The sequence below is a fragment of the Chenopodium album genome, chromosome 22 (genome assembly GCF_948465745.1).
Source record: "Chenopodium album chromosome 22, dcCheAlbu1.1, whole genome shotgun sequence".
NCBI classification, from domain to species: domain Eukaryota; kingdom Viridiplantae; phylum Streptophyta; class Magnoliopsida; order Caryophyllales; family Amaranthaceae; genus Chenopodium; species Chenopodium album.
In genome coordinates, this window is record NC_137855.1 from 267,229 (window position 1) to 290,328 (window position 23,100).

The window sequence follows — 23,100 nt, forward strand, 5'->3', positions numbered from 1 at the left end:
AAATTGAATTAGTAATAAACTAAACTAATAGTACAGAACTCATAACCTCGCAAGATTGTACAATTAATGAAGAGTTGTAACCTTGTAATAACCTTAAAAAATTGATATTCTATTTTGTATATATCACCATATGTAACTATTATTACTCATCAATATATCACTAGCTCGGTCTCACTTATATAGGTATGATAAGTTATCGATAATTATTCAATCTCAATTTTCCTTTAAGATAAAAATTATACATAACTTGATCAAATGAGAAAACTAAAACTTCGTGCTTCATAATTAATAATCATATTGAACCAATAATAAGGTAAAAACTCAATAATATCTCTAGATTAAAAATAACCTTATTTGGATATGAATTTGGTCAGCTCGACCAAAATCCAACCAAACACAAAAAGGAATTGAATCGAAACTGACCATTTAATGAATCAACGGATCAACCTTATCTTAGTCAAACCGAACTTGACCGAACCGAAATCATCCGAACCGTAATCAACCCGACCCAAATTCATCTGACCCGAAGTTATCCGGTTAAACCCGTTTTAAACCTGATCCAAATTTATCCGAACCGAAAGTGAACCGATCTGGAGTTGACCCGACCCATATCCGACCCGGACTCGATAGACCATGACCCGAATTTGACCCGATCCGAGTTAAAAGGATAATTTTGATCCGAACATATCCGACCCGAGCAGACCCGACCCGAACTCCATTCGGTTATCCGAATTGACACCTCTAGATGTACGTACTACTTTAATTAAATTTAGGCGCACAGGTTACAAGACAACTAAGCTGCCCAGTGGATGTTGTGATGTTATCCTACTTAAGGCATCAACTTGCCAATCTTTCTTCTTTTTTTTTTCAAAAAAAAAATATTTAATATTAGTTCAAGAAAAATAAATTGATGAAATAAAAGCTAAATATTGTTAGTGAACGCAGTACATCCAAGGTAAGATGAAAGGTCCTTGTAGTGAAAGTTACAGTGGGTTGGCCCAATTCTTTTGAGATTGATTTGTATTTGTGAGCAGCGGGGCCCATTCATTGCTGGCGCCACATGGCGCCCGGGTCCTACTCTTTCATCCTACTTCACTGTTTTTTTTTTTTTTTTTTTTGGGGGGTCTCTTCATAGGATATTAGAGAGTTTTGTTTTTAATAAAATGAATATATAGATGTAGGTGTACCCCACATAATAAGCACTAAATGAAGTGATATGAGTAAATAACATACCCTAAATGAGAGTTGAAGATTTACTACAATGATTGTTTTGATGTACAAATAAAAGAGTGTGACACATATTTATTTGTTGAGATGGTTGTATATAAACATACGTGTATTGATTAATAAAGTTAATCCCTTTATTATATTAAAAATGATAACACTTGTAGACTTGTAGTTGACACAATCTTCTAGGCAATAAGGACTACGATAAGTAAGTTGCTAAATATATACAAGTATATAAATAAGAAATGCAAATTATAGCGATAGGAATATAGGATTGCTCATATTTAATACTTTGTAGTTAGCTAACTTTAGGTATAGTAAATGAATTAGTAGTAAGTGTAAATTTTAGCCAAAAAAAAAAAAAAAAAAACTATGTTGCAATGTTAGGTAGGGAAACAAAGATTTTTTTTTTCTTTTTTGGTGTGCTATCCAGTTCACCCTTTGGGTTAATTCGAATTTGGAGATCAGTTATGGGTGGTTAGGTTTCAGTCCCTTCCACGGGTCCTTCCTACCAAGTGTAGTCCTTCCAATCAGCACTACACCAACAATCAATTGGTAGTGAAACGGATAGATATAGAAGAGTGCAAAATGGAGAAGGCTATGGGTTGTAAGATCTGAATCTGATAGGAAAAAAAAGAATAGCCAAAACCAAAATAGTCGTAAAAAGATCCAACGTCCGTCGGTTGGGTTTGTGACAATATAAAAATAAAAAATAAAAAAAATGATAAAAAGAAAGGATGAGTAGGTGTTATAATGAATCAAGTGGGAAATAAAATATCTGAAAGGCAAAGGGGCAAAGGCAGAGTAGAATTATAGAAGAGGGATCTGGAGTGATTGAATTGGTTGAAAATAGAAAATAGAAAATAGAAAAAGATGAGAGAGATAATAAGCATACACATAGGTCAAGCTGGTATTCAAGTTGGTAATTCATGTTGGGAGCTTTATTGCCTTGAACATGGCATTCAACCAGATGGTTTGATGCCCAGGTATTTGAATTTACACTTAATTGGATGAGGATCCATATTATGCTATATTGGAATTGACGAAATCTGTTGTTGTTTAATGCAGTGATAGCACAGTCGGTGTTGGGCATGATGCTTTTAACACATTCTTTAGCGAGACCAGCGCTGGTAAACATGTCCCTCGAGCCATCTTTGTCGATCTCGAACCCACTGTCATCGACGAGGTTCGAACCGGCACCTATCGTCAGCTTTTTCATCCTGAGCAGCTTATTTCTGGAAAGGAGGATGCTGCTAATAACTTTGCTAGGGGCCACTATACTGGTTATTTCTCATCACACCTTTTTATTATTTGGTTTCATAATTCTTAATCTTAATCTACTCCTATTACAATTGCAGTTGGCAAAGAAATTGTGGACTTGTGTCTTGACCGAATCCGGAAATTGGCTGACAACTGCACTGGTTTACAAGGCTTCTTGGTCTTTAATGCTGTCGGTGGCGGTACCGGTTCTGGTTTAGGTTCTTTGTTGTTGGAACGCTTATCTGTTGATTATGGAAAGAAGTCTAAGCTCGGCTTCACCATTTATCCTTCACCTCAGGTTCCATTACTTTCCATTTTTCAATACAGTACCTACATAAACTACCACTGTTGTATTTTAACCATTTGATTTCAGGTTTCAACCGCAGTTGTTGAACCTTATAACAGTGTCCTCTCCACCCATGCCCTGCTCGAACACACTGACGTTTCTGTGCTTTTGGATAATGAAGCTATCTATGATATCTGTCGTAAATCCTTGGATATTGAAAGGCCTACCTATACCAACTTGAACCGTCTTATTTCTCAGATCATTTCTTCCTTGACTACTTCCTTAAGGTTTGATGGAGCCATCAATGTTGACATTACTGAATTTCAGACCAATTTGGTCCCATACCCCCGGATTCACTTCATGCTTTCGTCTTATGCCCCTGTTATCTCCGCTGAGAAAGCATATCACGAGCAGCTTTCCATCCCTGAGATTACCAACGCCGTCTTTGAGCCCTCAAGCATGATGGCTAAGTGTGATCCAAGGCATGGAAAGTACATGGCCTGCTGCCTCATGTACAGGGGAGATGTTGTGCCTAAGGATGTTAATGCCGCTGTTGTTACCATCAAAACCAAAAGAACTGTTCAGTTTGTTGACTGGTAAGGCCTAAGGTCGTTATGCTTCAAGATTAACATCAATTTTTAAATAAACAGAGTTTTTACTCCTTTTTTGTTTCTATGCAGGTGTCCAACTGGCTTCAAATGCGGTATCAACTATGAGCCTCCAACAGTTGTACCAGGAGGTGATCTTGCCAAGGTGCAACGAGCTGTGTGTATGATCAGCAACAACACTGCTGTAGCAGAAGTTTTCTCACGGATTGACCAAAAATTTGATCTCATGTATGCCAAGAGAGCATTTGTTCACTGGTATGTTGGTGAAGGCATGGAAGAGGGAGAGTTTTCTGAAGCTCGTGAAGATCTGGCTGCTCTTGAGAAAGATTATGAAGAAGTTGGAGCTGAAGGAGTGGATGACGAGGATGAAGAGGAAGAGTACTAATGTGAATTTCCATGATAATCATGGAGAGGATGTGTTCGTTGAATGCCCTACTCACTGTGTCCACTTTGAATTCTTTAAAGTGTTGATCTTTTTGTGCTTCATGCAATGAGATTTTAGAATATTGTCTCCTGTAGTGGATACATGTCTGTCTTGTTTAATTGAATGATTTTGCTCAAATGTAGTATCTGTAACATAACGAAGTCATCATTTATACTGCTAGTAGTTGTTTCTCTAGATTTACTTCCTCCCACCTCATGTTCTTTTATGTGAGTATATCCTAACATATTCATCAGGCTTTCTTAATTCATCCATTGCAGTATTAAGCCAATATAAATCATGTTTGTTCTCCTGCAAAGTGTTTAATTCTGTTCTATTCTAACTAATCTTTTCACTTACTCCTAGGTTTCAACTCTGTAGTGCAAAGGGTTTAGCTTTTCAGCATGTAAGCTTTCTTTTTTATGGAGGCTGTTGAATGTAAGCTTTCTGATGCATGACACACTTAATTTGATGTTCTCTCATTTACAGCTGCTTTGGTCAAGGTAAGTTTTGGTAAGGGTAGCTGAACATGCTTCAGACAAGATAGCAACTTCTAAGTACTATGTTTGCTAACTTGCTTCCTGACGATAATGTGAAGTTGTGATTACCTAAAAGCCTAGTTTAAATCCAGGTACCGTTCTGTTCCTGTGAGAATGCTGTGTAACTCCCCGCGCAACCATGAGATGAGAATGTTTGGAAACCAGGGGGGGGGGGGGATAACAGTGAGAAAAGATAAAAATATCAGCCCATCCATAAATGAGAACATAATACATTTGGATCTACTGTAAAATTCACAAATTCCCTAATTGCGACTCCCTTTCTTTGAAGAAATTAAATTCTAATTTCTAAACTAGAAGGAAGCAAACAAGCAATGAACCTGGTTTTAGATGATCAACAGTGCTTGCTGTCATAGTTAGGGAGACGCTGTCTTCCTATGTTTCCCAGTAGCTATACATATATAACAGGAAAAAATCCATGAATTAAAGAGAAAACTGGTACAATGTAGGAAAAACAACCAAACATTTAACCAAGGCAAAAATTATGATAGAGCATGGGAGGGTCCCAGCTAGGTGTAGCAGGATCATCTTTTGAGTCGCACACATTGAAAACACTCTGCAGGTAATCATTCACTCCATTCATTGCATAGAGTGATGCTGATATTTGCCTCTCTACCTTCATGCGCTCAAATTCTAGCATAGCTACCTCATTGGCATTGCTCATTATCCCTCCTGCTTCGATCGATGTTGTGAAGGTGAGCTGTTTTGTGAACATTTCCAAATCATAATCAGGAATCGGAGGAGGGAACTGCTGGGGAAATGCCCACGAGCAATCAAATTGTCCACTTATATCTGGCCTATATGCATTTTCATCCGGTAATTGACCTGTAAAACTGACGGCTTGGCTGAGAACCAAGCTAGCATTGGCAACATTATCAGCTGCTTTCATGTTTGATGTGATAATTGGAGGAGTTGGAGGTGACTGGTTGTTGTTTCTGATCAAGCTCTTTTTCTGATTGACTAGGTTTCTGATTCTACGAGAGAGAGCAGAGTTGGCATTGGTTGAGGATGGAGTATTGACAAAATTGGTTCGTGTGTTGGAACCACGAAGGAGGCAAGCGGCTTCATCATAAGCCCGAGCAGCCTCCTCAGCTGTGTCAAAGGTGCCTAGCCAAATCCTTATCTTCTGAGTAGTGTTTTTTATTTCTGCAACCCATTTCCCTGACGGTCTCTGCCTGACACCCACAAACTTATTCTTGGTGGGAGTTTTGCTGCTGCTCTTCACCTTATTACATGTCTGTTTCAGTTTGCTCTCTTTATGCTGTAACTGCTGGAATTGAAATTCCATTTGCAAAAAAGAATTATTGATTTCTGAAATGAGGGCAAAAGAAAAATGCAAGTAGCAAGATTAAGACTTGGAGAAGAAACAAAGGCAAAATGGTTTATATACAAACACAATAATCAAGATGATAGTGGGTGCCTCGTCTTTTGCATTCCTTGTTCATAATATGTAATTTTAGAGGTTATTAAGAGTCAATGGAATGAGTAAACAAATCATAATTTTCTCTTTCTTTAGAATAAAAAGACTTCGTGCTCTCCCTCTTCTTTTGAGCTGATAGTCATTTAATTTTATTATCATTACACAGACAGACATTCTTTGTTTGACTGCTTCACGTTTGTTAATGATAGTACGTACTAGCTTAATTAGTAGCCAGAATTTCATTCGTGTAACCAAGTAGGTAGCAGTACATCTCACAATCCTGTGTGTCAAATGTGCGCCCAAAGGATTTCAGGGACTGTTTATTGGGTTTATGGTTTATCATCAGGGTCTAGGGAGAGGGCTTAATAATTTTGCAGCATGAGATATTTCGTAGTAAAATAACTTAGTTGTTTTTCCCATTGACCCGCTAATAGCAGTTAGCAGTTAAACCTTATGGTCCTTAGCAATGACCACAAAATGGGAAAGAAAAAACTTTATTATTATTTAGATTTTAGGTCAAACCCAAATGCAAGGTACCAACAGAATTAAGAAATTACTCAGTAGTTTTAAGCTAATTAGTCTATTATTCAAAGAAGGCTGATTTTTGAGAGAAACTGATCTCATAGAACTATAGAGGGAGACATGCTCAATTACAGCTGCATGATCTGTGATCTGCTACCAGAAGAGAAAAGAATCATCATCTTGTAATATGTGACGAGGCAAAAAGGCTTTTTGGTTTAAAAAAATTACGCGTATCAAATAAATTATAATATCATAATAGTAGTCGATGTATGTAAACTAGCTTATTTCTTTTTAAATATTTAAAAATGATATTTTAAAGAAAAATAGAAAAAATACGGTGATAGGTATGGAGTTATAAATTTGTAGAAGAGGTGGGGGGTGGTGGAGTGGGGGACCCGACTAAGAAAGAGCCAATATTCATATTCGTATTCAATTTACAAAACTGGGTCAAAGCGATTATTATCGTGGTGGCACGCAATTTGGTCTCCCTAAATTGATTAATTTAGTCTTATTACTATTATTATAATAGAAACAAAATCAATAAACAATAACTATATGTCCGGTGACCGACCAAATCTGTAGAAGGCTAAGGTGCGAGTCATTAATAGGTATTTGGATATGAGTTATTCTTGTGATAACATTGATAATATAACTACTTTTTCAATTATAATTGATTAGTTCTAAAACCATGAAATAAACACAAGATTATTAGTTTACAATTCCCTAGCCTATTCATGCATGCATGCAAATCATGCAATAAAATGCCCATGAATCTCTCTTCCTTTATTTTAACCCATTCTCCAAACTTGTTCAAACCAAAGAATTAATTTTCCAAAAAAATCCAAGGTGCAGCAGAATTAACAAGTCACCATTATTCAATTGCACCCAAAATTTCCAGACTGCAAACAAGAACACTCTTTTCAGCACACTAATTATTCAAACTTCCCCAAAAAAAAAATTACAAATTACAATCGAGAATACTTCTTAACGAATTAAAATTTAAGTAATATGTTGGCCAAAACTGCATCAAGAATCACCTCCTTTGATGATTCTTGAAACCTCCCAATGCAATATCATCCCAAAACTTCTTTAATCCAGAGACCGATGTATAATTTCTTCACCTTTCACTATACAACACTATAACTATGCTTTATATCTATAAAAGCACCTTGTGGACCCTCGACCACCAAGAGATGCCTGAGCAAATGTGACATTCACAAATGAATGAAGAGGTGATGCATGTTGACAAAGAATATGTAGCTATTGCATGCAAAACAACAGAAATCAAGTTGTGATGATTGAAATCTTCCTCAACTGGAAACCTAGGATGAAAGGATCGACTGCAAAGTAATTTGCTGCTGTGGTTGCAATGAAGACCATGTTGAAGCCAATGTAGCTGGTGGTAAAGTTTGCTGGAGATGCCTCAACAGATTAACCATTCTGCTGGCAGTTTGCTCTGTCGCTAAATCTTTACCAGCACAAAGAACCTAAACAAACAACAATTTTGGTTTGAAAATTGGCTACTACTGTGCAACGTATTATACACCATCCAAATAAAAACCGCTTACAACTATCACCGAGGTCATACAATTTTGATTATAATTTGATGATGATACACATAAGCTGTGAACATATACTTAACAGATGCTTGTACAAAGTTTAGCATGGACCAATACATTCATACAGAAAGAGAAGATGACTAGTCATTATACCCTATGAAGACATTCCTACCCAAGTCATCACATCCTCTTATTATACACATTGCATTAGGATAGAAACAAGGTGAGCTTGAGAATAAAGTTCAAACCTAAGCATCCTCGTAAATGAATACCAGAACCTTAGGGTGAAACAGATTAAGAGAGAAAGGAGCAACAAAGAAACCTATTCTAGTTCCACCACGACACACTGCACCAATTGTCCAACCCCATGCTCAATCGAAGACAACTTTCTTATAACCCTTGACGGGAGGCAGAAAAAATATGCTACATTTAATACTAATGCAAACTCTACCAGACAAAACCGCAAACTAAATACTAGAACCACCTAAAACTGATCTAAGAAAAAAATAAAACAAACTGAACCAAACTAGGTACTATAATTTAAAATAAAAAAAGAACAAGAAACAACAACAACAATGATCTGGGGTCGGCTAACATGAATCGCCATAAAGAATCATACAATATAAAGAATTGGACATTTTTTAGAAAAAGAAAAGAAAAGAAAAAAAAAATGCAAAGAAAATTAATTAAAAGAATAGGAGTATAGGAATTCACTAAACGGCCAAATGGACAATAGGAATTCAGCAAACAAAGGACAATCAACAGACAGACAAACCTTTGAACAGAAGAAATTATAGAGCAGAAGGCAAGAAACAGAAGGGGGGATTAAAGATAGCACACAAACATTCTGAATCGATGTCTCAAGCTGAAGAGACAGCAAGGAGAACATAGTAATGCAGATCTGGTAGCGCCTCCTAAACAATACCACTCATGGTGGCAATCAAGGGACAACACAAGGCTGTGCTCAAGCCTGACACCAGATCCGAGAAAAACTAGCATTGCAAAGCTGAGAAAAGATTCCACTAACCTATGCCATGATCCAACTCAGGACACGGCTGGACATAAAAGACAAAAGGCTAATGAAGAAGCAGCTTATTCAGCCTCTTCGACTCTTCGTAAAACAAAAAGGAAAAGGAGATCTGAAGAAGTTTCTTTAAGAAACTGCTATAGTAAGCACATTATTATAAAGGTTTCTTCAAGAAATCTGCATAGAGAGGATCTGAATAGAACTTGGAGCTTAAGAGTGGCAGCTAATAGTATCTTCCTAGGTTTTTTGTGTTGAGATTTTTTACGAACCACGTTTGTTTATCATGGTTACCAGTCAGCACACCCTATTGAAGACATTCACTCTCAGTCAGTCGCTATATGGATTCGAAACAATTAAATTATTATGATTACGTAACACTCTGATGACCAGCAGAGTGATTTTAACAAAATTCAATATGTCGAAGATTACAGTTACAGAAAGACCTTGGTGAGAAAAGAACTCATATGGTAGAATTTAGAACAGAGACGTACCTCTGCAAAGACCAGAAATATCTTAGGTACATGTTGATTGTTGGGTCCCAAGAGTTCCACATCAGACCTAAAGGCAATCAAATGTAACATTTAAGACTTTTGTTATTGACCAGGAGTGCAAAGACAAGGTAGCAGAGCTCCAACTAACGCTCACCTTTCAACCATACAACAAAGCTGATCATGAACAACTTTGGCCTCAATTAAGTCTCCTTTAATGGGCAAACAGCTTAGCCATGCAGGAATAACCTGCAGAAGACCAGAGGGAAACCTCAGAAGAAATCCCAGGATCTATAATTGATTACAATGTCATATGCCCATATTAAACAAGACACTGTCCCAGCATCAAATTGAGAGGTAGATTAAATGACATATGAAGCAAATAGTAAATTGCAAAACCAAAAATGCCATGAAACAAAAAACATGACACAAAAACTTGCTTATACCATGCACAATAACCCAAGAATATGATAATTAAATATATGATGCTTCTTAAGTTTTGATTTAATGAAGTACATGCTTGTTTTCAACCTTCCACGCCACATGCACAAAACATGTATGTCATTACTACAAGCATGCTAAACATACACCATTAGTCCATTACACTAATAAAAAAAATAAAAAATAGAAAAAAAAAGGCTGCCTAATTGGAAAATCTAACAAAACTAACCTGTGATGAATCAATACTATCCCTATGATATTGACATATCTTTCCCAGAGCTGATACTGCATTATCATATGCCATTATATTTTCAGGCTGAAGGGCATGAGGATGCTGGATGACAGCATTTAGCCTTGAGAGAGCCTCTGTTTGATAAATTTACCCAAAAAAAAAAAAGAAAAAAAATTAAATTCCAGTTTAAGGGATACGCACATCAAAGGTAAGAAAGTAGATGGAAATCTACCCCCCACAAGTGGCTTGAAAACTGAACCGCCAAACTCTGCACACACGCCGAGTCCATAGACAGCAGCCTGAATAAAGTCGTGTGCGTGAAGTGAGAACAAATGACATAGTTAAGTATGGTTCAAACAAGAATGCATGCAGCACACACCTGTCGAACATCTGGATGTTCATCATTGCAGGCTTCAAACAAGAAAGGCAAGTATGTGTCATAGTATCTGCCCCACAAAAACAATAATTAGAATATCTGACAGAATAATGGGATGTCATACTTCTCCGTATTATAAAATAGTTACACTATGCTTTTTCAGGCTCCAATGCACACCTTTGACCATTAATATCTATATAATGTATATGTGAAACTCGTGAAAGATATTTTTAAAATACACATTTGACAGTTATCTAGCAAGAGTACAAGATTACACATGAAACGGTGTTACATATTAATATTTGTAGTTGTGACAGTTTACAGTCAACTTTCGTAACTTTGGCCACAAAAGGTTCAGATGCTAGACTTACTTGAGAGCAGCTTCACGACACTGCTCAGCAACATCATCAAATATACATATTGCTATCCTTCTTTCTCCTGCTGTCTTGTCTTTACCCTACATACAATGCAGAAATCTTGAGATGCATTCTTACCTTTTCTCTTCACCTCCTAAATTACAGGTGTCAAATGGGTACGGATAGGCCAGCTATACTTTATAAATTGAGTAATAATATGCTCAGGCTTGACAAGAACAATAGATTCCAAAGTAGCGTAATAGATCACAACTGGGGAAAAAAAAAAAAAAAAAAAAAAAAAGGATTTGTTTGAGGATTGAAGAATAGTTTTAGTGAATTTATCTGAGCTTGTCAAAAAGAGTCAAGGACTTGAGATTATAAAAAACAAGGCCTTAAAAGGTCTTGAATAAGACTTTAAAAGACTTCTCTATGTTGACAAAACTAGTCACTGCCATTAAAATACTTAGCTAATATATAGACAATGACTTTAAACCACAAGACCCCACCAGCAACCTCTCAAATACTAATACTAATTAAACATGAGTCAAGTGCCAACAGCAGTACCTTCAAATTATGCAACTTTATATGCAGTGATATACTCGTTCTACACATGGTTTGACCCAAAATGTAAATTTTAATCAGAAATGGACCAATTGAATTCTATTAATTAGGGTTCAAGCACAATCAGGTTTCAGTTTTTTTCCCCCTTTCAACATTCATTTTTTTAGTCTATTTGTGGTAGGCTCAGTCTTGTACGCCAATCATATCAAGAAAGTATTTATCAATTCAGTAGCGATTTTAATCTCAAAGACTCAAACACATAAGTTTGCCAGAGAGAGAAGTCATTAGTCAGAAGAAAGAAAACAAAAACATGAATTGATGAATGAATGCACATGAGCAATATGTTAATTGATATTGAGCCACGTGGTTTAAAAGCAGTTCAACTTTAGCCACACAAACCATGATCTCTCACAAAATGGGATAGACACTAACAGCTTTCTTAGATAAAAAAAATCTGGATATTCAGCAAGAAACTTACCCACATAGGAGTCAGGTACGATGTCAGCTCATCAAAGAAAGCTAAGAAGGAGGCCTTGAATGTTTTGATTAATGTTCCCAAGATTTCACCGACCTAAATCACAGACAAAACTCTCCTTATTTGTGATGTACATGGAGAAAGAGCCATAAAAGAAACAGATACAGAAATACTGAAACAAATAAAGAGCACTGCCACATACTTGGTCAAATAGCTCCTCCTCCTGCTCATTTTCCTCTTTAAGTAACTCACTCTCTTCAGCATCAAAGTCCTCTGCTTTAGCCCTCTCTGATCTCTCTCTTTTTCTACTGGAGCTAGCAGTGAGGACCTGCTTAATTTCATCCACAATTGCTCTGACTTGACCTTCATCCAAAAGGGTCCCAGAAACCTGGAGAAGAAACGAGATGGATTAGAAGCATTTTAAACAGCACAGATGCAGAAGGAAAGTGTGACATGATCTTAAGAAACACTTGGTTCATATGTACGATAGTCATCCCAGCCTTTTATTTTGTCCCTAGTTTAATTTTATATAATCACTCTAATTGAAGACAATGGCCGTCTTTCTATCAGAATGTGCTGAGTGGTGAGGGAGGAATCATGTATATTATGATCCATATGCATGTTGAAAAGTTGATGATGACTCATATTTAGTACTGTACAAGAATGGTGAGCTGTATGTTGATCAGGATTTTGGGATACCAAAACCAAAGTTACATTCAGAACATAGCTTCAGAGACAACACTGACTTAGCTTTCAAAAAAACGTTGAGCAGATAGCTTACCTGTATACACTCATTTAATGCATCCAACATGCTAGCACTAATTTCAACATCAGGCTCCTGCAAATTATTGGGAAATTAGGGATCACATAGATTCCGAGCATTATGAACACAGAAACAACCACAGCTAAGAACAACTACCTTGTGCAGGGCCTCTACTAAGGCTGGTACTATGTAGTCAGACAATTGCTTGACATAGGATTCATTGCGACCTTGAGCAAGCCCTTTCTCCACAGCTAGTTTTGCAGAGAGCAATAGTTCGGGCATAACTGTAAAAGAGACAAATGTTTGATAGTAAGAGCTCGGAAAATACCTTCCAAAAACTATCACAGATGTCTGTCAGAAGGTGTAAATCCAGGAACCAAGATAACTACATACTAGAAACGGCAGCTCTTCGAACTTCTTCATGGAAATAAAATTTTAAGAGAGGAACAAGAGTTGGTGCCACCTGCATAGAAACAATTATAGTCAGTATGTCCTCTCAATAAAGAATTTTTATTTTGTAGAAAATAGAGACTAACCTGATCAATCCAAGGATAAAACCCTTCCTTCAATTCATCCGCATAACAACATAGCATGTTGCATGCAGTTGCTTTCTCCTCCAAGACACTAGTCTTGATCCCTATCCTCTTGTCTCCAAGTGTTATGGTCTCCATGCTACAAAACACATGAATAAATATACATAAATTATTGGGAAATGGAAGAGGAAAAATTCAAAGTGATTTAAAAAAATATTGAACCCCAAATCATAGCATGGGCCCACACTTTTTATTAAAATAGAATGGTAATTTAATTACTTCTTTTAAGGGAATTGTAGATAAAAATAGAGGGGAGGAAAGTCACAAGTTATTATAAAGTTTAAACTGTAAAATAAACAGAAAAACTTCATTCGACAAGAGCAAGGTACCTTTCATCATCGGAGTCTTCAATATCATTATCTGAGTCAGCAGAGGTGATTGTCACATCAGGTTTAAGCTGAGCAGACTGAAGAAGAGGAGGCATAACAACACTCATATAAGGAAGGAAATCCTGCCCTAGGCATTTGCATAATCGAGCCCAAGCCTACAAAATAATTGAGCACCCAAAAGTTACATTAGGAGTCTTCTATAAAGCAAGTGCAATAAAATGTGCTTTAAGAAGCAAACTTTACCTGTAGCATGTAACTTGTTGTAGGATCATCAGCTTCCATTTGGGATCCTTGCAGTGACATAAGCACCTCCATGACCTGGTAGACAAATCGAATGCAGATTATTTATAAGCATCAAAATGACGTTAACACCAAGACAAAGAACTAAGCCTCAGTTGACAAGAAAAGTGTAATTGGTAGTGCTGCAATTGAAAATTTGACATCAAATTATATGACAAGGATAAAGAGCTTGCTACTATATCAGATTTTTTTTTTTATTATTTTTTTTTTTTCATTTATACTAGGAAGAATAAAAAATTGCCAATATCAGAACTTAAACAGAAATGAAGACACAGCTAAAAAGAGTGCCATATGCTTTTGTAAGAACAATTAAAACTCCATAATATGCAACATGAACTAATTGCTGTGGAGATATCACAACCATACCAGCCTCAACTTATCTGACTGTAAAAAGTAATAAAGCCTAATATGACTTAACAAACCTGTTTAGCATCATCCCTAAACTTCTCCTTGCCAACAGCCATACCAACCAAACTAATGCATTCCATTGCTTTTGCTCGAAGCATCCGGTTAGATTTGTCTGTTGCATTAACAAGGATAGCCTTCAAGTAAGGCATGACAGCATCATAATATTTTTGGAAATGCTCCTGCAAATTTCTTCATGTTAAAATCTTGTTCTCCATAGCAATATAATCTAATCAAACAAACTTTAGTTGCAGAAGCACCTGAGAAGAATCAGCAACTGATGCCAATGCAGTCAAGGCTCCCTCTTGAACCAATTGTTTTCCATTCTGAATTGATGTGCAATTGTTCACATAAACACAGTAAAAATCAAAATAACCAAGAAGCTTTGCAACGTATAAGCTATTATTATATACAGAGGAAAAATGGAAAGGAAATAAATGCATAAGTTGTATTTACCTGTAACAGAACGAGTAATTTGCTCACCACCCCATCCATGTAAGGAGTTAAGATATCTGGAGTGCAGTTCTCGCTGAAATTAAGAACAGCTGAAGCAGCATGTGCCTGCATAATGTTGATAGTTTAAATGCAGAACAGTAAATCTTCATGCATGTATGTTATTCTACTCCATAAATATACAAAGTAGAAAGTAGTAGCTTGAATATGCCAAACTCCCTCAGTTGGCATGTAGTTTGTGAAATAATTTACAAGGTGATTACTCAAGAGTGCCTTAGATATTGAGAGTAATTCTCAGAGACCAAAATTAAGCATACAAATCAATGCAACTAACCAACCTGTACTCGAGGATTTTGAAAGTCATCCATAGCGCCAGCCAATGCTGGAAGAACTCTCTGGTGATACTGCATTTGCAAATCTGGACCCAGGTCAGTAGACAACTGCCCAATTGCATTGATTGCTGCCCACCTTACTCGCGGATGAGGATCTTGGAACGAAGTCAAAACCATATTCACTACTTCTTCCAAATTTTTAACCATCACCTAGAACATCAAATTAAACAATATATATTGTAAAACAATACAAGTAACAAGAAATAGCAAACATGTCTTGTGATAGTTATGATAGATGATTCTATATACTAGAAACCATAAGGCCGCATTCAATCAGATGCATAGATAACATAATAACAAGCATAACTTAGACAGACAGCATCATTACCTTAGCGCAACCCTCGGCAATCTGAGCAAGAGCAATGAGCGCAGCATGATGCTTCTGCCACTCAGGAGCAGATAAATAAGCAGGCAACAGCTGGGATGCCACCGGAACAATAGAGTTACCGCCAAGAGCAATGGCGAGACGGTCAAGACATTCCTGTCCAACACTGTAATTGCCAGTCTCACCTGCATCCTCATCCTCAATCTCAGCACTATGCCAAGCAGGATCATCCTCAATATCCAACAGCATCTTCATCAGTATCTCAAACAGCCTACTAATAAACTGTGGCAACTTCCTCATCATCCCGGGGGCACGCTCCCTAGCCTCGGCGAGGGTGATGACAAACTCAACAGCCAAATGTCTGGTTCCTTCCTCCAATTGCTCAGCCTCGGCAATTTGTAACATAGAGCCGACCACATCCACAAGCTGCCTTCTCAAAAACCTAGGTTCAGCCCCAGCCAGCTCAATCAACAGCTCGAGCGCCTCCTGAGCCGTAGCCTCTTGACTGGAATTCAAGGCCTCAGTCAAGGTCCTCATCATCGCCGGCAGCAGGTCCTGAAACCTATCCCTATCACCGGAAGTCTCGAGACACTGGATGAAATTAATAACAGCATTCAAAGCGGCGATTCGAACATCGGAGCTAGGAGAATTGGAGAGAGTGTTCAAAAAGACGGCGTGAAGGTCCTTAATGAAAGGCACCAGAGTGTCGCCGATAAACTGAGAGAGCTGAGCGAAGATTAAGAAAGCGGACTCCTGCAAATTGGGAGAATCGGAGGAAACGCACTGGAACATAAAAGGGAGAAGCTCGGGCCAGCCATTGTCGGGAAGAATACCGGAAGCGAGCTCGGAAATGGTGTCGCAAAGCTTCTTGGAGATGGTTTTGGCGTCATCGCGTTGGAGGCAGGCGAGGAGGATGGACTTGATGGAGGATTGGGAAGAGGGCGAGAGACGAGGCCATACATAAGAGGAAGAAGAATCGGAGGAAGACATGGAATCGCGAGTGAAGAGCTTACGAAGAAGGATGGTGGACATGGCGCGAGCTTCGAGGTGAGGAGAGAACTGAAGCAAATGAGCGAGTTTGAGGGTGAGTGAATTAGGATCGGTTTCCTTGCAGAGATTGAAGGCTAATTCAGCCTGGGATCGGTGTTCGTTGGAGGAAGACATCAGGTGAGAAATGAGGCTCTCAAAGGGGGCCGGCTCAGGCCCGAGAAGCGCCGCCAGTTGGGCTTGGGGGATCTGAGTTGACTCGCCCTCCATTTCTAGGGTTTTAAGCTCACACTCTCTTCTCTCTGAGCAGGGGATGAGGATGGAGGGAGGCAGGAAAGGAGAGGAGAGTGGAAAGGGAAAAACAGAAGGAGGCCGATGAAGATTGATATTTGGGGATTAGAGAGAAAAAGGGTTTTAAGCATAAATGGGTGGGTATTTCTATAATTATTTTTATTTTTATTAGATATAAATTGGTAGGGCCATGTTACACCTCATTGGTTCACACTCAATCATTCATTTTTTTCACTCTCTCTGCCTTTTTCTTCTCCAGTTCTTTGCCTTTTGTTTTTGGAGGGAAATCAAAACACACCTCTATATTTTCCAGCTCATCAACCCACCCCACTGTCCTATCTTAATTTTTTTTATTCATCTGTTATTATTTTCCTAATTCCTACTCATTATTGTCTTTATTTCACTCCTTAGTTATATTTTTCTCTTCTTTACTTTAATCTTCTTGTTCTTTTCTTTTCGGAATCATCACTATTATATATTTATATTACAGATTATATGGGTCATTATCTTTTTTTAAAAGCAATAGAATCTACGGAGTATTAAGTTATACTAAACTGTTGATCTTAAGTTTTGATGATGACTCAAGGAACCTAAGCAAACCCATAAGGGCTTTAACTTTTGTCTATTAGCTTTGATATATTGACAGGTTTTATATGCAACGAAGTTCTAGAGTCAGAATGGAGCATGGAACAAGGTCTAAGGATGAGCTGTGGACAAGCATAAAAGACAATCAGAAGCCAAGTTCCTTGAGTGAGGAACTGAAGCTCCAGAGTCGAAGCTTCACTGAGTTCCAAGAAGTCTATTGTAACTTTATTATTTATTTTAGGCTTCTTGTATATATGTTAAGTACTTTGCTAATTGATAGGATTTTAAGTGGATTTAATTTCAGTTTATAAAGATTTTATTTTCCTTATTTAAAAAGATTCTATTTTATTTTCGGAAAATTATCTTTTAAACTATTCTATTTATTTAAAGATTTTCTGTTTTAATTCTATCCTAATATTTTGGAAAATCTGACTTGGTAAAACTACTCTTGAAAAAACGTTTTACTGAGTCAAGGAGGTTGAGAAAATAAAGGAACCACTTCCTTATTACGTGCTTCTGCTTGTTGCCCAAGCCTCCACGAACTGCACTTCCTTATTTCATGGAAGTTGTGGTGAAGTGGGAGTGAAGGCAGTCGTGGGATTTTTTCAACTGATTTCCTCCTGTATAAATAGGATTAGTTTTCTGTTTTGAAAAGTACACTTGAGCATTACAATTTTCTAAGCTTTTCGAAAAGAGTCAAAAATCCACTTAAGTCCTTGAGTGTCTTTGTACTTAGCATCTTAGAGTTTTAATTCGAGTTGTATTGGGGAAGAGTTTGGGTAAACTCGAGAGTGTTTAGATTGCTTTGAGTGAAGCAAGGAGAAAGAGAGAGATTTGAGAGCTCAACTGATTGAGGGATCAGTTGAGGGGGAACTTAAGTTCGTAGATGAACTTGAGTTTAGAGTCTTAATTTGTAATAGGTTGTTTGCCCTATTTATTATTAAGAATTGTGTTTAAAATCCCTTGTGGTCGTGGTTTTTCTTCTTGATTAGGGCCAATAAGTTTTCCACGTAAAATCTCTCTTGCACTTTAAAGTTTTTGTTTAAGTTTCTTTAAGAATTCCGCAAAAATTACCCTAGTTCCTCCACAATACAACACCCCCCTCTTGTATTGTTCATTCGAGTCAACATAAACAAAACATGCTGACATCATCTTTCTCTAAATTTGTACACATTTTGCTTTATAATAAAAAAATTCCCACCTAAATGCTTTAATGACTTCATCTTTATTTTTTATTTTTAAAGTTGAACTTCTCTTTTTTTTATTAATTTGAAAACTGTGTCATGTACTCATGTTAATGAATTTTGACGAAAAAATAAAATAGATTCTTCTACAAACTACTATACAAACTGTTAATTGTTGGAAGCTAAAATAATAATTTTGATGACATTGGTGCTAATTATAAACTATGTATTTTTTTTCATCAGATTTCATTAACATGCATTCCTTAAATAATTTTCTTTTGTCTATTTCAATTATTAATTGTAAATAATGTGGTTCATAAACATCCTTAAATGTAAATTATTTTTATATTTAATTATAATCTTTATATACAATATAATACAACAGAACATAAATTACCAAAAAAATAAAAAAAACTAACTGTGCATCGCATGGGAATAACCTAGTATTGTATATACAAGTATATTGCTCATTGGATAAAATTAGTCATAACTCATACGTACATACGAGAGATAGCTATTTGACAATAGACCTGGTTATTGGGCGGGTCGGGTCAGGGTCGGTGCGGGTCGGTTGCGGGTCAGGGTCAAAGAGGGTCACATTTTATAGGGTCAATATAGGGTCGGGCCAATGCGGGTCGCGGGCCGATAATGGGCGGGCCTACAAAATATCAATTAAAATAAATATTGGACAAAGCCATTATTAAATACATATGAATACAAATTAATCTATATAATTATTTTTACATTATGTATTTTCTTTATCAACTAAATTTGAAAAATATGTTGGCCCTATATTGACCCTACCCAATAAGGCTCTGTCCATTAATAGCCCTGTCCATTAAAAGCCCTATAAGCTTGGCCCTGACCCTATTATCATTGGACTACCCTGTCCAATAACCACCTCTATTTGACAATAGATCACCCAAATTTATTCAAACCAAACCACACTAATCTACCGAGATAATGAGCAACAATCACTCTCATTTACAAGGTTTTTTTTTTCTATAAAAATCCCCTATAAAACCCCATTAGCCTCAAAATCTCCCACAATTGTTCTCCATGAACGTTGAGAGTCATATAGTGACTTTCACTGGTGCAAATTAGGCTTATTCTTTATTTATATCCATCAGTTTGTACAAATTAGGCTTTTTCTTTATTCAAATTGATTACACTACATCCTTACAACTTCAATGAACTAATATTACAGATTGTAAAGCATTTATGTTGCATGACGATCCCTGCAAAAGGTAATATGACCTTATTTTTACTATATTATACTTGTCCAAATTTCATGTTATAAAATTTAAGAAGATTATATATTTAAAACACACATTAATCTGAACCAAACAAGATCTCATTTGATTATGTTTATTGCAATAATCCCCACCACGGGAATAATACAAGTACCTCCCTCTCCTAAAATTTGTATCCGAGTTAATCTTGGGTATGGTATCATTGATCTCACTGTCCCGGTAGGGAACACCCACCTTAGGATTACGATTGGCAGGCGTGGGACGTGGTCTAGGGCGCCTAGCATTAACACCAGAATGCCAGCCACTAGCACCAATAACCTTATAGGAACAATCATCCCCAAGACCAATCCTAAAACGACGAAAATCCCTGTATTTCCTCCAAGACTTCTCCTTTCTATTCCTAAACTTCCAAGCCACATCACACTGATTAGGCTTAGAACCATTAACAGGAGTAGAATACTCCAAGAAGACAATGGACTTAAACAACCTCAAATTAAAGCGCTCAATAGCGATCAAAACACGAGGATCAGAACAATTAACCCCGTCTTTCAGGTCCTCAGCACAAGCTGCCGGACCAAGGGTGGCGTTAGAAGTAAGATTATGCTCATGATTAGCAATGACAGTCTCAGTAATAGGTTGCGAAACAGAAGAAGGAGCAAGAGCAGGAGGAAGGGAGAAATCCTCGCCAGTTTTAAGGACGGAAGAGTCATCTTTGAAAGTGGCATTCTCAACCTGAGTGAAGAGGTTAGTAAGAGCAGGAGCAGATTGAAGCCATGGATCTGGGGGTTGGTAAGTGATTGCAATAACAGTGATTATTAATACTGCAAATACAAATACAGAGAAACATACATTGCTGATTTGCTTTATTAGCTTTTGGGCTATGGGGGGTTCTGCTGAATTCAGTGGCTCTTTCATTTTCTTTCAAGATCAAATCTTTCTCCCTAATTTAATTGATTTGATCTAGGGTTTGTAAACCAAATTGAAATTGCAAAAAGCATTAAAAGATTGGATTTTGGATCTAGAATCTAGAATCTAGAGGGAGAAAATCATGGAGATTGAAGGTGAAAACTTACAGTTAGCTGTAGAATTGAGTAAGTCTGTAAATCTTGGTCCTCTCCGAAGCTGTTGAGTAGAAATGAAACAACTTGAGCTCTCAATTGAGTGTGAGTTAAGTACAAGTTTTTGGGTCCCAATGTCCCATAGATGAAGTTAAGCCATCACTATAAATCTATGATAATCATGTACTAAATTGAGATTTGCCGACAATAATCACTTACTCCGTATCATTGTATTTTTTATTTTTGTTACTCAGCCTTTTTTTTGCAAGTACATTGTTAATTTTTGTCACTAAAACCTTTTAAATTTTGTGTCCGAGAATTTCTTGAAATTTTCTCCCTACAGGCGGATGCACGATCCAGTTTTGTTTTAAAAAAAGGCGGAATGAACATATAGTTGTCCAGTAAAGAACATTTAGTTGTTTTGTAAAGAACATATATTTATCTTATAAAGAATATCACATATAATTGTTTTGTAATGAACATATAGTTATTTTGTAAAGAACATATAGCTTTTGGTACTTTATATATATCTAAAAAACATCTGTAATATTAATAAAGAACATGATAATATAATGTAATGAATATTATTTGTATTCAACCACCATAATCTAAAAATAAAATTTAAAGAACATTTTAAAATAAACAATTAATTTTATGTCACAAACAATTAATTATACTGACAATCAAATAACATGAAGATAAAGAACATTATTAAATAGCACGCATGTTCTTTTCACTCTAGGTATATGTTCATTATATTTTAATAGTATCTTAGGTTCTTTTCACTTAAGGTATATGTTCATTGTATTTTAATAGTATGTTCTTTTCATTGTAACTATATAGATATGTTCATTATGTTTCTATAATATGTTCATCCGCTTTATAAAATATGAAAAAGAACATTTTACTGTATTTTAATGTACATTGTATTACTTAGATCTACAACTTTTACTGAATTTGCTAATTTATTTGCTTTCTTTTTTAAAATTAGAGGTGATCATTTGCGGGCTTGGGCGGGTAGCGGGCCGGGGTTATGCTTATTTTTTTGTCCAACGGGCTTTATATAGCAAACCCGGACCCTTTTATGCAGGCTTGATACTTTCTCCATACCCGCTTATTAAATGGGTCGGGCTTGCCCGCGGGCTAACGGGCCTTAAATTTTGTTTTTATTTTTATAGTACTAATTCATCTTTTTTATTATTTACCTTTGCTAAAATTATTTTGGTAGAGTTGTCTTAAAATTTATTGTTCACAAATGATAATAGAAATTAACAAAAAGGTTGAAAGTATGATATATAATGGAAGAAAAAACTTATTTAATAAGTGTTAATGATTAAATATAAAATAAAAATAAGTAATTGTAACTAATAAAAGCTTATAGTTCAATATAGTCTCTTTGTATTTATTTTCTAAAATACACAAAGTCTATCATAAATTCATAATTAGTAACTAAATAAAATTATTAAAATAATATTTTTACTATTAAATTAGTAAACGGGCCGGGCGGGCTAGCCCGCAATATATATTTTCTTGTCCATACCCGTCCATTTATATTAACGGGCCGGGCCTAACCCGCCCAAATATCCAATTTTTTTCAAAAGGTTGTCCAAGCTCGCCTTTTATACGGGCCGGGTTGGGCGGGCTTAGCGGGCCGTCCCGCCCATGAACAGCTCTATTTAAAATGTAATAATTGGTCGGTTTTCTTCAAGAACTTCATATAGTTTCTCATTGCAACACCAAAACCACATAAATCACAAATTTACACCAAGAATTTGCAAAAAAAACTACCAATCGAACTCAAATTGAACAACTATGCATGTCGAAATTGTACTTACCTTTTGTTTTCGTCAGCCATCTTGAACAATTTTGCACCAAGAAGTTTGAAATTAACGTTTTCTTTATTAAGGTTTGATGAACTTGAAGTGGTTTTCAATTTTTCTTTTTTGGGAGAGAAATCTTGTAGAGAGAGAAAAATTCTAGAGAGAGAGTATAGTTTAAAATGATTTGAAATTACTACATGGTAAAAAATAATTACTATTTATCTTTTTGCATTTTTACAAAAAAGAAGCTCAATATAACACGTGTACATTAGAATTGAACAGTATGTTCTTTCTACAACCATGTACTCTAGAATTGAACAATATGTTCTTTCTACAACCATGTACATTATGATACAACATAATGTACATTCCGCAGCGGATGCACAATGCGGATCGTGCATCCGCCTGCAGGAACCACCCATTAAGAATTTCTTCTCCCTAATTTACTTTTTAGTTTACTTTTCAACTTTCATTCACTAATGAGGCATTTATCGATTTATTATTCACCGTTTCTGATCTATTCACCTTGATCGATAGATCAAAATT

The 23,100-nt window shown here is 36.4% G+C and overlaps 3 protein-coding genes and 1 pseudogene across 3 annotated transcripts; 1 reads left to right on the forward strand and 3 right to left on the reverse strand.

Moving 5' to 3' along the window:
* Nucleotides 1-1,670: 1,670 nt before the first annotated feature.
* Nucleotides 1,671-4,000, forward strand: LOC145603450 (tubulin alpha-5 chain-like). The gene is made up of 5 exons (XM_081659361.1): nt 1,671-2,213; nt 2,296-2,510; nt 2,586-2,785; nt 2,861-3,369; nt 3,454-4,000. The coding sequence occupies exons 1-5, from the start codon at nt 2,101-2,103 to the stop codon at nt 3,764-3,766; spliced, it is 1,350 nt and encodes a 449-aa protein (XP_081515487.1). The 5' UTR covers nt 1,671-2,100; the 3' UTR covers nt 3,767-4,000.
* Nucleotides 4,001-4,543: 543 nt separating this feature from the next.
* On the reverse strand, nt 4,544-5,700 carry LOC145606319 (ethylene-responsive transcription factor ERN1 pseudogene; annotated as a pseudogene).
* Nucleotides 5,701-6,936: 1,236 nt separating this feature from the next.
* On the reverse strand, nt 6,937-16,759 carry LOC145603585 (uncharacterized). The gene is made up of 20 exons (XM_081659513.1): nt 15,380-16,759; nt 14,998-15,201; nt 14,663-14,767; nt 14,467-14,532; nt 14,224-14,388; nt 13,745-13,819; nt 13,502-13,656; nt 13,116-13,251; nt 12,973-13,042; nt 12,736-12,863; nt 12,598-12,654; nt 12,019-12,204; nt 11,820-11,912; nt 10,796-10,881; nt 10,428-10,494; nt 10,281-10,347; nt 10,046-10,182; nt 9,533-9,624; nt 9,379-9,445; nt 6,937-7,788 (listed from the first exon to the last, which is right to left on the reverse strand). The coding sequence occupies exons 1-20, from the start codon at nt 16,631-16,633 to the stop codon at nt 7,624-7,626; spliced, it is 3,375 nt and encodes a 1,124-aa protein (XP_081515639.1). The 5' UTR covers nt 16,634-16,759; the 3' UTR covers nt 6,937-7,623.
* Nucleotides 16,760-19,642: 2,883 nt separating this feature from the next.
* Nucleotides 19,643-20,591, reverse strand: LOC145606167 (uncharacterized). Its single transcript, XM_081662218.1, has 2 exons — nt 19,831-20,591; nt 19,643-19,661 (listed from the first exon to the last, which is right to left on the reverse strand). The coding sequence occupies exons 1-2, from the start codon at nt 20,589-20,591 to the stop codon at nt 19,643-19,645; spliced, it is 780 nt and encodes a 259-aa protein (XP_081518344.1).
* Nucleotides 20,592-23,100: the final 2,509 nt, after the last annotated feature.